At 39.1% G+C, this 13,846-nt stretch overlaps 1 protein-coding gene and 1 long non-coding RNA gene across 2 annotated transcripts; one reads left to right on the forward strand and one right to left on the reverse strand.

The window, feature by feature from the left end:
* Window positions 1–8: 8 nt before the first annotated feature.
* Window positions 9–8,698, forward strand: mcmdc2 (minichromosome maintenance domain containing 2). Its single transcript, XM_036558819.1, has 14 exons — window positions 9–105; window positions 1,138–1,268; window positions 1,922–1,981; window positions 2,068–2,263; window positions 2,347–2,469; window positions 2,708–2,809; window positions 3,630–3,758; window positions 3,861–4,098; window positions 4,580–4,785; window positions 5,013–5,179; window positions 6,127–6,306; window positions 6,853–6,995; window positions 8,011–8,120; window positions 8,532–8,698. Exons 1-14 carry the CDS (start codon window positions 9–11, stop codon window positions 8,696–8,698), a joined length of 2,049 nt encoding a protein of 682 aa, XP_036414712.1.
* LOC118799112 lies at window positions 8,371–12,814 on the reverse strand. Its single transcript, XR_005006095.1, has 6 exons — window positions 12,709–12,814; window positions 9,989–10,043; window positions 9,607–9,667; window positions 9,345–9,385; window positions 9,047–9,100; window positions 8,371–8,679 (listed from the first exon to the last, which is right to left on the reverse strand). It is a non-coding gene; the product is annotated as an uncharacterized LOC118799112 (long non-coding RNA).
* Between the last annotated feature and the right edge of the window lie 1,032 nt (window positions 12,815–13,846).

Here is a 13,846-nt window from a genome sequence, read left to right on the forward strand (position 1 = left end):
AACTGAAAATGGAGGACCTTCTGTCTCTGAAAGAATCGATTATAATATACTTGGATAGGAGTGGAGGACTGAATAAACTTATTAAGGCCTGCAGCTCTTTCAGAGGTTGGTCTAGACAGCAACACTGGTCGCTTTTTCTTTCTAAATAGTGGCCGATCTGTAAAGCTCGCTAGTTAGCTTAGCACAACGGCTCTTGTCAGGGTAACGACGCTAGCTAGCTAACGTCTCTAACGTCGTTTTCTAAAAGGCTTGGCAACAACAAAAACAAGTTTAGATAATTATGAATACATTTAAACATATATTTATATGTATTTATCAGAAAAAGTCACAAAGTAACCTTGAGTCCAAAAGTGCAAAGAAACGGATTTTGCGACGGCATTTCAGTCAGTCAGTGATTTAGCGTTAGCTAAGCTACCGCGCTCTTTATTGTTATTGGATATTTGGTGTACGGTTATTGAGTAGCATTAATAACTAGTATCAGAACATATATATCACACTTAGGTCCAAAAATTCTACAGAATTAAATGTTTGACGTGTAAACAAAGTTATTCAAAGTGGTTTGGTGTGAAATGCTCCGTTCTAGAGAAACTTGCCGAGTCAGAATTGCTCGCAGTGGTGGTGATAGGAACCAGACGTCTAAAGAGCTTAATGACTCTAAAAGCTCCCCTATATAAAGTTATTAACTACATGAGGTGCCTGACGCCTGATACATCATTTCATTATAGTTTTGTGATGAGGTTATGGCTTAAGATACATTTCAGTCATTGTAAGATAAAGTAGTCCCTTAAGAAAGCTTATTTTTTTTTCAGATTTATGATATATTTCACCATCACCAACATTACATATAAAAACTCAGATGATGCATGTAGGTTCACTCGTGGTTTTGGATAGTAAATAAAATGGCTGTACTAGTGTTGTAGATATGGTGACCCCTGGTTCCTATCACCACCACTGTAAAGAAATCTGAGTCAGTTTCTCTGCAATAAAATATTTCACATCAGACCACTCTGAATGACTCTGTTTACATCTCAAAGACTGAGTTATTCAGAAATTTAGAAAAAGTGTGATTTCCCTTTAACTTAGTGTACATGTTTTTGTAAAGATGACAAAAACACGTCTTGTTGAATTATTTTTCAGAACCACAACAGATGGAAGCGGTATATCGCTTCTGTTTTGATGTGAATCCCACTGATGTGGTTGAACTGGATGCCAGGCTGGGAGATTGCATTTTACATGACCCTCTCAAAGCAACTTCACTTTTTCAGTCTGTAAGTTTCAGACAGGAAGACTCCATAGGGGATGTGATGACTTTTCTTAAAAGGGAAATTCCACAGATTGTTTAATTTTTTTTTACATAATTATACAATGAGATGGAAAGTAATTCAGAGTGGTTTTATTTGTAGAGTAACTTACCAGCTGGGATTTTCATTACACTGGTGATAGGATCCAGGAGTTATGATGTATTTATGTGTAATATTAATAATGGTACTAATAATAGTATTTATCGATAATGATATTAATAGTGATAAATTAAAAAATAAGTCTTCTTTGGGTACTGTTTTGTCTTACAATGCCTTGCATGGACCTCTCCACTAAGAATGGAATTTAAAAAAATACATTTTATGCCAAAACCTTTGTCATAACTGTCATAAAACAGTGCCTCAGGCATCAGGCAGTGCATTCATAAGCATTGCATGTGGTAGCTTCCTGAGGTGTTTTCAAGGCATTAAATGCTTCAGACGTCTGGTTCCCATCATCACCACTGTGAGTAATTATAACTCTGTAGATTTCTCTGAAGTCTGCAGTGTAGATTTCCCTGAAGTCACACTCTTCACTTTTCACACCAGACTCTTCACTCTAAACCACTCTTTAATCCTCTTTTTGTGATTTGGCTTTATAAGATGCATTTACTGTTTCACAGGTTTGTTATCTGTCTATAAAGGCACTGTCACTGATTGAGCATACAATTACAGAAAACCAGGTAAGCATTTATCCCTGTGTACTTGCATCAAGAGTTGTGACCATAAATGTATTATTTCATCATCATGTACTTTTTGGCCTCTTGAGGTTAATGTTGTTTTGAAGCCAACACACATGCCACCATTTCCACGGTACTTTCTGGACTTATCCGAGTTCCCCCGTGGGTATGGTCCACTGAGGCCTCTGGAAATGGTGGGCCTTGTAATCGCCATGACTCGCGTCACTAAATACACCCAAGGGGCCAGATTTCTCTGCACAGAAGAAAAATGTCCTTGCTCCAGGGGTAACCTTTCATACATTCTTCGTAGTATGTTTTTGTGCTACTGCCACTGTCTCCAGCCATAGCTGTTCTCACTTTGCCACCAGGTTTCCACCACATTAGAGTACATGCCCCAGGGAGCACAGAGTCTGCAACCGTCAGGAGTGACTTCTTCTGCTTTCTCTGCTCCTCACCGCTCAGAGAGGATGTGAAGTCTCGTGTATTGGGGGGTGAGAACCAAATGAATAAGAACACTTTGGAATATGGTGCTTGACCACCCTTTACATGGCTAAAGCATAAGCAGCATTTCTTAACTGAAATAGTTGAAGTTGGGTTCATCTCATTCATGAAATTAAAGAGACCTTATATATCACATAATAATAACTCCGAAGCCATGCAGAGCTTTGGAATTAAAGCCAGTGTAAATTTTCTTTTGCATCTCATTCTTATTGTATTGATTACACTCAGGTAAGCAGCTGGTGGAGCTTGTGCATATGAGAGCACTGGATGTGTTAGGAGTCCATGACCCTTCCTCCCTGAGATTTCAATCCGTCACTCTGTTCTTGAGAGGTATATAACACTCCCCTCTATGAGATATTATTTATTTCCTGTGTTTATTTCCTGTGCCCTCTAATAATGGATAAGGTAAATGTCCTTGGTCTTTATTGGTATATTTTGTTGACCTAGTCCAATTACTAAATAGAGTGGTAATAATATGGCACATTATTATCTGGTTGCACAGAAAGTAAAACATGTGGATTTAAAGACATATCATTCAAAGTTGGGATTTACTTTTTATTACTTGAATTTGTTTTTACTGTCCAAAAGAATTTAGAATTGCCTCAGACCACATATAAAAATGCACCGCCAGCCTTAGAAAGTTATATTTTTAAACCTGCCATGTTCATATGGTGATTTTATGTAATTTTTAATATTAATATGGATTTTCAGTTTACAACCTTACAATCTTACACATCCTGTCCGACAAGCCCTTGATATATATGTATATATATATATATATATATATATATATATACATATACATATATATTCATTTTATGTATTATGTGGAGTTCTAAGCATTGATATCATGGAAATATAATAAAAGCCCATTTTGTTTGTTTTGTTTATGGATTGGACACATTTAAGTTAGTTACTTCAGCTCTGAGGCAAGTCTAAATTCTTTTGTACAGTAAGAACAAATTTGGGTAATGTTATTGATGAATCCCAGCTTTTGCCTATGAATGTGCGTATGAAAGGTATAAGCGCAAATTAGTGTGTATGTACTGTTAATAAGACCCAGTGTTCCTGGGATCTGCATAGGCGGCATGTATTCCATTTTAAGCAAGAAACAACCCAAGTCTATTATTGTTTTGTTTTTTGTTGTCAGATGAACTTTGCAACTCTATGAAAATTGGCCTGGTCTATCGAGTGGTGGGGATACCAGCTCATGTACACCAGTGTCCCAATGTTACTTGGAGCATAGAGGCCTGCAGTGTTCAAGCAGTCAAGCTTGAACGTGAGGCTTTTCTTTGACTTGGGTAAAAGAATAACACATCTCCGCATTTAAACAGTGTCAAAGTCACTGATCTTACACTGTCGCCCTTCCCCCAACACACAGACCCTTGCCTGATCAGTGACAACTTCCAGGCCCTGCTTGCTGCCTCAGCTTGTTCTCCATGGAGATTCTCTGCCATTATAGCCAATTCCTTTGGATCTGCAGTACTCCCGCCTGGCCTGTACAGCACGCTGAAGCTGGTGCTGCTTCTCAGCCTGGTGCAGACTGAGGGTGCGAACCCAGATGCACACAACCATCTGGATGTTCTTGCACTCACCAGCGACACACTCATCATTGATAGGTATCACAAATCAAGTAACACATGTAATCTTTCCAAGTGAAACAATAGTAATACCACCAGAACATTAATCAACCCCCCCTTGGACACTCAGCCAGACTCTATTCTTAGCGGACATAAAGTTCCCTGTTAAATTTGACTAGCCAATCAAAATGCAGTATTGCAAATTCGACTAGCAGTCAGAGTCCTGGAGGGAAACTTCAGCTGGCCACTGTAATGCAGAATGGAAACATTGAACTAGCTTTTTTATTATTTTTCAAGACATACATTTCTCTGATAACTAATCACATAAGCATTAAATATCAGTTAATATGCGTATCTTTTTCTTGTCTGGTGATAAGGTGATATAGACTGTTTCACTTGAACAACATTTTCCACAGAATTACATAAACATGTACTCTGTTCATTGACTATTTAATTAAAAACGAGATAACAGATTCACCACATTATGTCATACTCATTCTTTGTGTGGATTTATTGCAAGGTTGATGACATACAGTCTGGGTCTGGCTGGCCGGGGTATTCGTCATCCGGTTACTGGAGAGCTGTTTGCTTCCCTGTCCAGAGATGAGCATGGAGCAGGAACAGCCAACATCCATGCTGGTTCTTCATTGCTGGCCAGTGGAGGTGTCTGCCTGCTGGGAGACTTAACGTGCTACAAGAGAGACAGGATGGACACACTCCAGTCAGGTACGATGTCAAGAGAAGTGCCAGCTTATAACACTGTTACCAAAAGAGGACTCTGCAAGTTAGTATATCACATTATTACCAACAGAGCACATGCCAAGTTAATTCATAACATTATTACCAATAAAGCACTTATCAGGCAATTTATAACATTATGGCCAACAGAGGAAAAGTCTAGTGCTTGCCCTGCCTTTCTTTTGTCACAGTTCATTGTGGCCCTGTTTCCTCAGTGTTGGAAAGCAGATCAGTGTCTGTCTTCATCCCAGGAAAGAAGTATGGGGAAGATGCTGATCAGCAACTCTCCTTCTCCGTCCAGTGTAACTTCTGGGCACTGGCTGATGCAGCAGCTCCTTCCAGGAAGCCTATCAAGCCTGACAGTGTAGTGCTTGGCTCTGTGGTGGGTTCACACTGTCTCATATCAATATCAAACATGCTTGTTTAGTGTTACCCAACAGCAGTGATATGACCTCATTGTAGGATAAAATTCAAATTACTGTTATAATTAGCCAGCAACTAGGTTCAATTTCCTGGCTAATTAGTATTTCCTGGACTTGGGCTCTGTACAAACAGAATCAATCCTTCCTTTGTGATTGCCACTTATTTCAAATGCAACTTGCATACTTTAGAAATGAGATACCTTTGAAATTAAAGGCTCAGTTACAAATCTCTGATATTCATTTTCATAGTATGTAGCCAGTTCCACATGGGTCAGAAGTTTCTGTGAATACTTTAGCATTTATAATTAGTGGAAAATGTAACTCTAAATGTTATAATTTGTTGTATAATTCATTATTACATTGAACATCTAGTCAGATTACATAGAGCAATTATGGATGTTTTCTTCTAAGCTTAGACTCTTATTTAATTGATTATGCTCTGACAAGCTGCTTGTTGAGCTTGTACAAGTGAGAGCACAGGATGTGTTGGAAGTCCATGACCCTCCCTTCCTTAAACATCAATCTGTGGCTCTATTTTTGAGAGGTATTTCCTGTATCAAGACTATGCAGTACTGTGCAGGACTGTACTCAAGACTTTGCAGTACCAAGGTTCTGCAGATGACATTTGTTGCCAAAGAAGAGGTAATCCTCAAAGAATGCTGCAGCAGTTAGAAGGCAACCCCACCTTTGTATATATTTAGTAACAGGAAACAGAGACAATTATATCTTTCCTGGAGAAGTTCCTAGTTGCGCCCTCATGTGCCGCTAGCCGCTAGAGTCTCAGTTGCTCTGTTAACAAAAACAGAAATACAACTTCAATGTACCAATATTTTACTACCCTGCCTGGTAAGCTTACAAATATTACTCATTGAAATATTCACACTGAATTTTATATATCTTACTGCAGGAGATGGGTCCAGTACCCCCACAAGTTGCAGAGGCATTTGGACTTGTGATCCAGTGTCGTGAGGCAATAGGTCACCACCCACTCCTTCCTATTACTGTGCACACCCTGAGGCAGGCCGTCTCACCAGGAGAGCCCCTTTACCCTGCTTGTATGCAGTTTACCACACAGGACTACAAAGAGGTTAATCCACAAAAACCATCCACAGCTATTTCAATGATTGAATTTCCAGTCAAAACATTTCTTACAGTCTGTTCGTAAATTCAGTAATACATTATTAACTGTATTTAATAAAAACCCATGTTCAAGTTAACATAATTTTGTCTGTACAGTAGAACTGCATAATATACACCAAGTAATAGTGCAATTATAATGCTATGTTACAGTTATGATAGAGCTAAACTGTAGTTTATTAAAACGCATTGTTGAATCAAACAGAGGCTAGAGATTGGCCTGTATCTTAACAAAATCATTTACTTTTGCTGAATTACATGAATACCCTGATTCATCAAAACACTCACAGAAACATCTATCTGGACAAACTGCTCATAGCACAGAGTAAAAAATGTGATTAGAGGGCTTATGTGCATAGTTCAGCCTTCTGCAATGTCAGTTTTGTAAGGACCAGTATTGTGACAATGCCCAACCAGTGACACATACTGTGTGGACTTCTTAAATGTAGTGCATCAGTTCAAGACTTCGATACCACTTTCATACTCTCTTCCATAGCTACTGGCTTATGCACGGGGCCTGAAAGTAGACATGAGCCCTGAGGCCGAGAAGATGATCCATGGCTACTACATGGCCAGTCGGAGGGTTCGCTCAGATTTTTCCAAAGTCTCCTCAGTATCCGTCACCTTCATCAAACTGATGTAAGCATAGGCCAAAAGTAACTCTGCCTGAAGGTACTGTTTAAGCAGACAATTTAAGCAGGGAAAATATTAAACTGTGTTAATGTGTGAACTGAGTACTGGAGCGCAGTGCTGTTTGGTCCCTGTTTTGGGGTGTTACATTGCACATTTTTTGTTTATTCTGCTATACACACTACGCTCCTGATTCCACTCTAAAAGTGTATGGTAGTTAATGGAGGAGTTGACTTAAGCTCTATTGTGCAGGAAACACTAAACTGTGGTGTAGAAGTGTTCAGTGACACTTCTACACCAAGTAAGTACTCAACACAGTACTTTAGTTGACCACAAGATGGTAGTCATACAACATTTGTCCTTTAGTTTGTCCCTACCCTCAATTAAAGGGGAATTACAGATTTTTCACAAATTCTGCATAATTCAGATGCACTGGCGCAGAGTGGTTTGATGTGAAATGATTCAGTGTAGATAAACTTACTGATTTCTTCACACTGAAGGTGAAAGGAACCAGTTCCTACAAAGTACATGTATAATTTTAAAAGTGATGAATCAAAAAAAAGTTTCATTTGGGTACTATTTTGCCCTCGGAGTGTTTTAGAAATACATTTTAAGGCAAAACCCTCTCAAAACATGTTCGGTACCTTTTTGTATAATACATTTCTGGGGGATAGTTTTTAGAGGCATTAATGTTTAGCCTTACATTCTAACAATTTAATAATGCAGAAATTTTAAAAATCTGTTCAATTCCACTTTATGAGAAAGCACTAAGAAAAAAATTTCCTGAGCAAAATGTTTAAAAAAAAATCTTTCCAGAATCTGTGTAGCCTTTCAAAAGGGTATAACACATTAAAGAATACGTCTTGCTCACATATGTGGTGTAACAGCTACAAGACAAACATGTCATTTATTCTTGTGCTAGTCATATTGAAAACCACGTACTCACCAAGAGATTCAGCATGTCATTATTTGTACTGGAAATTGCATCTAAATACCAAATATATCCACCTATTGATTTTACCAGGATTGCTCTTGCTCAAGCCCATGCTAAGCTTAATTTGAGGACACGTGTTTTGGAAGAGGATGCAGTTATTGCAGTGCTGCTTTGTGAAAACTCAATCACCCTTAAACATGGTAAGCTTTTCTTTACTTTTCCAGACAGACAGGGTTTTAGATCTGCAAATAACCCACTAGTAACTTATTCACTGAAAAATGTTGCAGCATTAGCCTTAGCTTGTTAGTATCTCAAGCACCCTTTTTGGAGCTTATTTACATATTTTTCCTGTCAATTCACTAGACAGGTCGAAGGTTGAGCAGAAGCAGAATTTAGTTCTAAGCAGGTTACAAAACCATTTTGTGATAGCAAATAAGAATAGAGAATAAACAAAGTGGAAGTCACATTTATTTCATAAATATGTTTGAACATTACAACAAATGTAGCATTCTTCTCACATTTAAGCACTTCGCTAATAGCTCACCCTCTGTTTCAAAGGGCAAAATCAAGCTCTTAATACATGTTCTTGAGAATCTGTCTTGGGAACGCAGGGGCCTCAGCGCTTGTTATTCCGCCCGATGCCGTGTTTCCTTGTGATCTGTGTGACCTGGACTCCTTGCGCAGACGAGACCTGACCTTGGAAGAGTTTCACCAGCAGATCTTGCACTTTGTGTACACCTACGCACCAGGAGCTGCAACCTACATCATGGAGGAGTAGGGTACACCGTTAATTCAAGGTAACCAGCTAGCCCACATACTTACACATTTTAAAAGCACTCTCATGAGCTTATGATTTACAGAGGACTAAAAGGAAACCAAATGCAATATTACATTCAGTTCAACACCGTATTAACACATTAAACATGACGATGTTCCATCAATATGAAAAACTTGCACAGAAGCACTTATTTTCGGATTATATGATCAGATTCAGAATTCCTGCTTATAAATGTATTTAACTTATTCATGACTATTCCAAACAAATGAGATCTGAGAATTTGTCTTATTTGTCATGGGGCCATACATCTTTCAGCCACACTTGTGTAAATGTTGTAATCTGATTTACCATGTCCTTAGACAACCATGCTCAGGGCATCCTGTTCCAAAGCCACTTTCATTTCTGAGAACAAAAGACACAAATCAGCATTTAAAGTACACATGCCTCATCACTGACTCACATTAGGAGTAGAATGATTCTGCCATTAATTGCTCAGATAGTCACAGCATCAGCAACCCAATCTGGTCAGACGGGTAAACGGCAAAAACGTGAAAATCATCATAGCAGCTGTAACAATCACTGCCACTAAAATACTTCATAATGACCAGTAGTAGACTTTTTCAAACAAATGAGAAAGGTGACTTACCACTGGTCACAGCAATCATACTGTCATGGTCATGCCTTTCACTGGGGAAAGGGGGAAGAAAAGAGATACAGTTAAAGCTTTATTTAACTAGACAGCATTATAAAAGAAACTCCTCTACTGTTTTGAAAGCTCAGATAATCACAGTATCAACAATCCAGTATGGTCAGATGGGTAAACGGCAAAAACGTGAAAATCATCATAGTCAGTACATATCTACAGTGTGTGTAAGACAGTATGTGCAACTAAAAAGGTTTCTCCTCACCTTAGTGATGCAGTGTGAATCACAGCCAGTTTAAATCTTTTCCTTCACCCTCAACTGGGAACTGCAGAGAGGGGAAAAATTCAAAAGTCTGAACTGATGACATGCAAGGAGTAAATTCATACACGAATGGTCAAAGTTCAGTAAGAGTGCTGATATGATCAGGTTTGTGATGGTAAAACATCACAGGAAATAAATCTGATCTGAGATTTACAACACTTTGAATCTGTTCTGTTTGAGATACATGACCACAAGCTGACTTTTCAGATAGTCACAGTATCAACAACCCAATCTGGTCTGACGGGTAAACGGCAAAAACGTGACAATCATCATGTGTACAGCATCTCATGGCCACAATTTTAACAATTTTTTTAAGCTGATTTACCATGTCCTCAGACAGCTGCGTTCAGGTCATCCTTTACCAAAAGCCAACTTCATTTCTGAGGAAAAAAGAAAAAGTAATTTTAAGTACATGTCCCTCATCTGTTACCCCCATGCGGTACTAGGGCACGAGTGATTCTGCCATTGAATACTCAGATAATCACAATATCAGCAACCCAGTCTGGTCAGATGGGTAAACGGCAAAAATGTGAAAATCATCACAGCTATAACAGAATCACTGCTACCGAAATACTTTAATGGTCTGCTTTTCCCCCTTTCTTCAAACCTGGGATTGAGCCATCTGCTTTTTTACACTTCAAAAATGACTGACTAATTAGCACTTTTGTGTTAAAACTATTGATTTTATACTGCTTCACATAAGCAGCGCTGAGGGAACAATCGATAAGTGAACCTGATTCCACTTCAAAAGTTGACTGATGAACTAAAGGCCAAAGGGCACATGTAACACAGCTTGAAAGCACAGCTCCCCACACCAGCACAAAGGCCTTACCAAGGCTAGTTTAACTCAAGGTCAGGACCTCTACCAAGACTGCAGCCCCTCTGAGAGGGCTAAAAATTCATAATTTCCCCAACGTAGGTCATGTGAACACCATTCCTAAACCAACTTGGCCTCACAAGGGACATGTGCCTGGACATAGCCAGTGGACAGTCTGACCAACAGCAGTGCAAATAGCAAAGGGGCAATTTATCAATGTATGTGGGACACCCAACTGCCAGCATGATTTATAACCATACTGCAAGGACATTTAAAGCTGCCTGTTGAACAGGTTAGGTCATAATTACAATATTATTTGATATTCATAAATAACAGGTCATCCACTGCACAAATTTGGTTCATATAGGCTACAGTATTACTGAGAGAAACAGGGAAAATGGTGGCCACACAAAGAGATTTCCCCTCACAATTCACTGTAAAACAGCAAACTAGACACCAATAAGGATGAATAACATCCACATAACTTTTCCACTCAACAGCTCAAAGCTTGTAACTCGCCTTATTAATTGCCCGACTGAGTGAGTATTCTTTTTGAAAAACAACCCTGTTTTATAGCGGTTTTACAATGCATTGTGAGACTGTGATACTGGTGCAAAAATGTGAATATGCTTTGTGGGAAACTGACATTCTATTAATTATGCGATCTAATGCAACTGTACTGTTTGATCATTAAGGTTTGCAAACATCCAGCACCACTCCAGAACATTTAGGTCATATGCTGCATATCTCGCGTTATTTAAAATCAACCATCATCCCTTTACACCAGAAAGGACTGGTTCGCAAGTTGCTAGGCCAGACAACTAGCCCAATCTCAGCTCCTGGAAGGCCACAGCCCAAATGGGATGAGCATTTTCCTCTTATAACCAAAATTAAGACCTTAGTCATTAGCTGATATGTGAAATGTTTTTAAATGAGGTAACAAAGTCTCACTCTCCCAAACCAGTGGAATCTCAAATGGCTCCCTACTCCCTATGTAGTGCACTATGTAGGTCATGAAATAAGGACTTCATCCAAACAGTATTTCGAATAGACAGCCATTCATATCCAACCATTAGCTGTATGACTCCCTGTATAACATTTAGAACACTATTTGGGCACAGAAGCCATAGTTGCATGGTCTATGCAGTGCACTATGTAGGACGCAGGGGGCCATTTGAGATTCAGCCCATAGGTGTGTCTAGCCCCGTTTTAGGGGTGCTCAAGCACTAATAAAAATAAGAGTAAAAAGTAGTTTTGTTTTTTATTTTTTTTTTCTGATAAGCCAATGTTATGATCCACTTTCTCTCTCCTACTCCTCTCAAAGCCATGCAGTAGCTGTGCTGAGCACGCGCTCACACTAGAGCCAGTTACAGTGTGACTGTGTGGTGTGGTGGCTCCAGTAAGTACAGCAGACGAGGATTTCTGATCACTCAGCACCAACACATTACAGTTATTAGCAGCAGTCCTCATTTTTGCTGAATCACAGATCACTATGTTATCTGTTTTTTTGCTTTTTTTTTTGTCTAGCAAGCTAATGTTGCAGGTTGTCCATCAAAAATTGTCCACTGTTTGAATTGAATGAGAGAAGCTAGCTGTTGTGCCATTGGTAGGCCTGTGTGTTGATATTAAAGCCAAGGTGCTAGACCTGTACTGTCTGTATGTATAACAGCTAATTAATATTATAGAATGATAGAAGATATGATAAACCAAGGGGGAGGGGGGTGCTGGTCTCATTGAGTGCTCAGCACCCCTAAAGCTCTAAACCTAGAATCGCCCCCTAATCAACCTATGTTTCTAGCTTGAATTTTGGTAGCAACATGAATGACTCCACGGTTAGATGAATCACGATCTGATCGGAAGTCCTGGTGGATATATAGCTGGCTAAGGTTTAACGGCAGTTGGGCCGAAGCCTTTGAGAACGTAAAAGGCTGAAAGGGAAACGTGGCCACCACGTGCTCATGACTCGGCACAAAAGACACAAGATACCCAGTTGGATAGGTTTTCTTGCTATCAGGGAGCTATTTCTAAAGGAATACCTAAGAATCGATTTAAACAAACGAGTTTACGTTAGTAGGTTAGATACTAAGTGCGCTACTTTGTTTCTCTGTAGCGGCTCTTGCTCAGACGCGCTCTCGTTTAGCCGATGCATCTTGATAATAATAAAAAGCGCTCAGCATCGATTAATCTCGTGTTAATGTCATGATATAATCTACTGAAATCCATTTTACCTGAGCAGGCGGGATTACATCGGCAAGCAAATCTGCTTTGGAGATTCGGAGCTCCCAAAAATTTCTCCGTCCACGCGCCCATGCTTGAGGAAAAAGGATGGTGCGCACGCGCGATTCATCACATCAACGCGGCGCCCGCTCCACATGTGCTCATGCGCAGTGCAGAGTCTGTATAAAAGTCACGAAAACACTTTTCTTTCCAGATGTTAGAATTTGTATGAGTGTCTACGCTCGTTTGAACTCACATACCGAGGCGTAGCCTGTATGCTAAACAATGCCAATCAGACACTTTTAATCCATGATAAAGACAAAACGTAAAATGTTATTTGTGAGGCTTTATGCAATGCAAAAGGTTTTTTTTTTGTTTATGTATTTGTATGTTCATATTTATATAGCTATCTAATTATCCATGACCGACAGTGGAGACTGCAGAATGATTGTGGGAATAAAGAGCCCACAAGCAGCCAATAATATCGGGCTATTTATTTATTCTCGTAAATCAAGCAAGTAATTAAAGGCTTTTCCTTAATGTTAGTGTGTGTGTGTGTGTGTGTATATATATATACACACACACACACATGGATGCTATACATACATGACTTTTATTGCTAGACATATGCTGAAAGTTTACCTTTTCCTGTTTAAGACTCTGACAGTAGTATGCGGTGCTGTCTACTACATGCACCTAGTCCAGAAATATAAATAAATACATTTACCTGTACTTCATTGCAGAGACTACCCTGCACTCGCTTAGAAAAAAAATATTGTACCTAGTAAGATACAAACACTGTCACCGTGGTACCCTGAAGGGTACATCATCAGTACCTTTAGTTCGGGAAAATAGCTGCATCCTCTATTGCAGTTATATTTTTAAGTTATACTGACTCCATACACACTGTTTTACCTCCAGGCTTTTTATTTTATTTTACTACTTTAAGTTATGAAAAATACACATATGCACATTTCACCTGGGAAAGTAAATGTAGTGTACAGTCATACGCCTAAGTTTTAACACCCCTGTCAAATTAGGTGTTTTAAGAATTTAACACATTGGAAAAGACAGAAACATAAATAATGTTTATGTTTCATTTTCCCCCGGTCTGTTAAGTTCAACAAATAAACAGTAATTGTGCTTTAA

This window comes from Colossoma macropomum, unplaced genomic scaffold (assembly GCF_904425465.1).
Source record: "Colossoma macropomum unplaced genomic scaffold, Colossoma_macropomum, whole genome shotgun sequence".
NCBI classification, from domain to species: domain Eukaryota; kingdom Metazoa; phylum Chordata; class Actinopteri; order Characiformes; family Serrasalmidae; genus Colossoma; species Colossoma macropomum.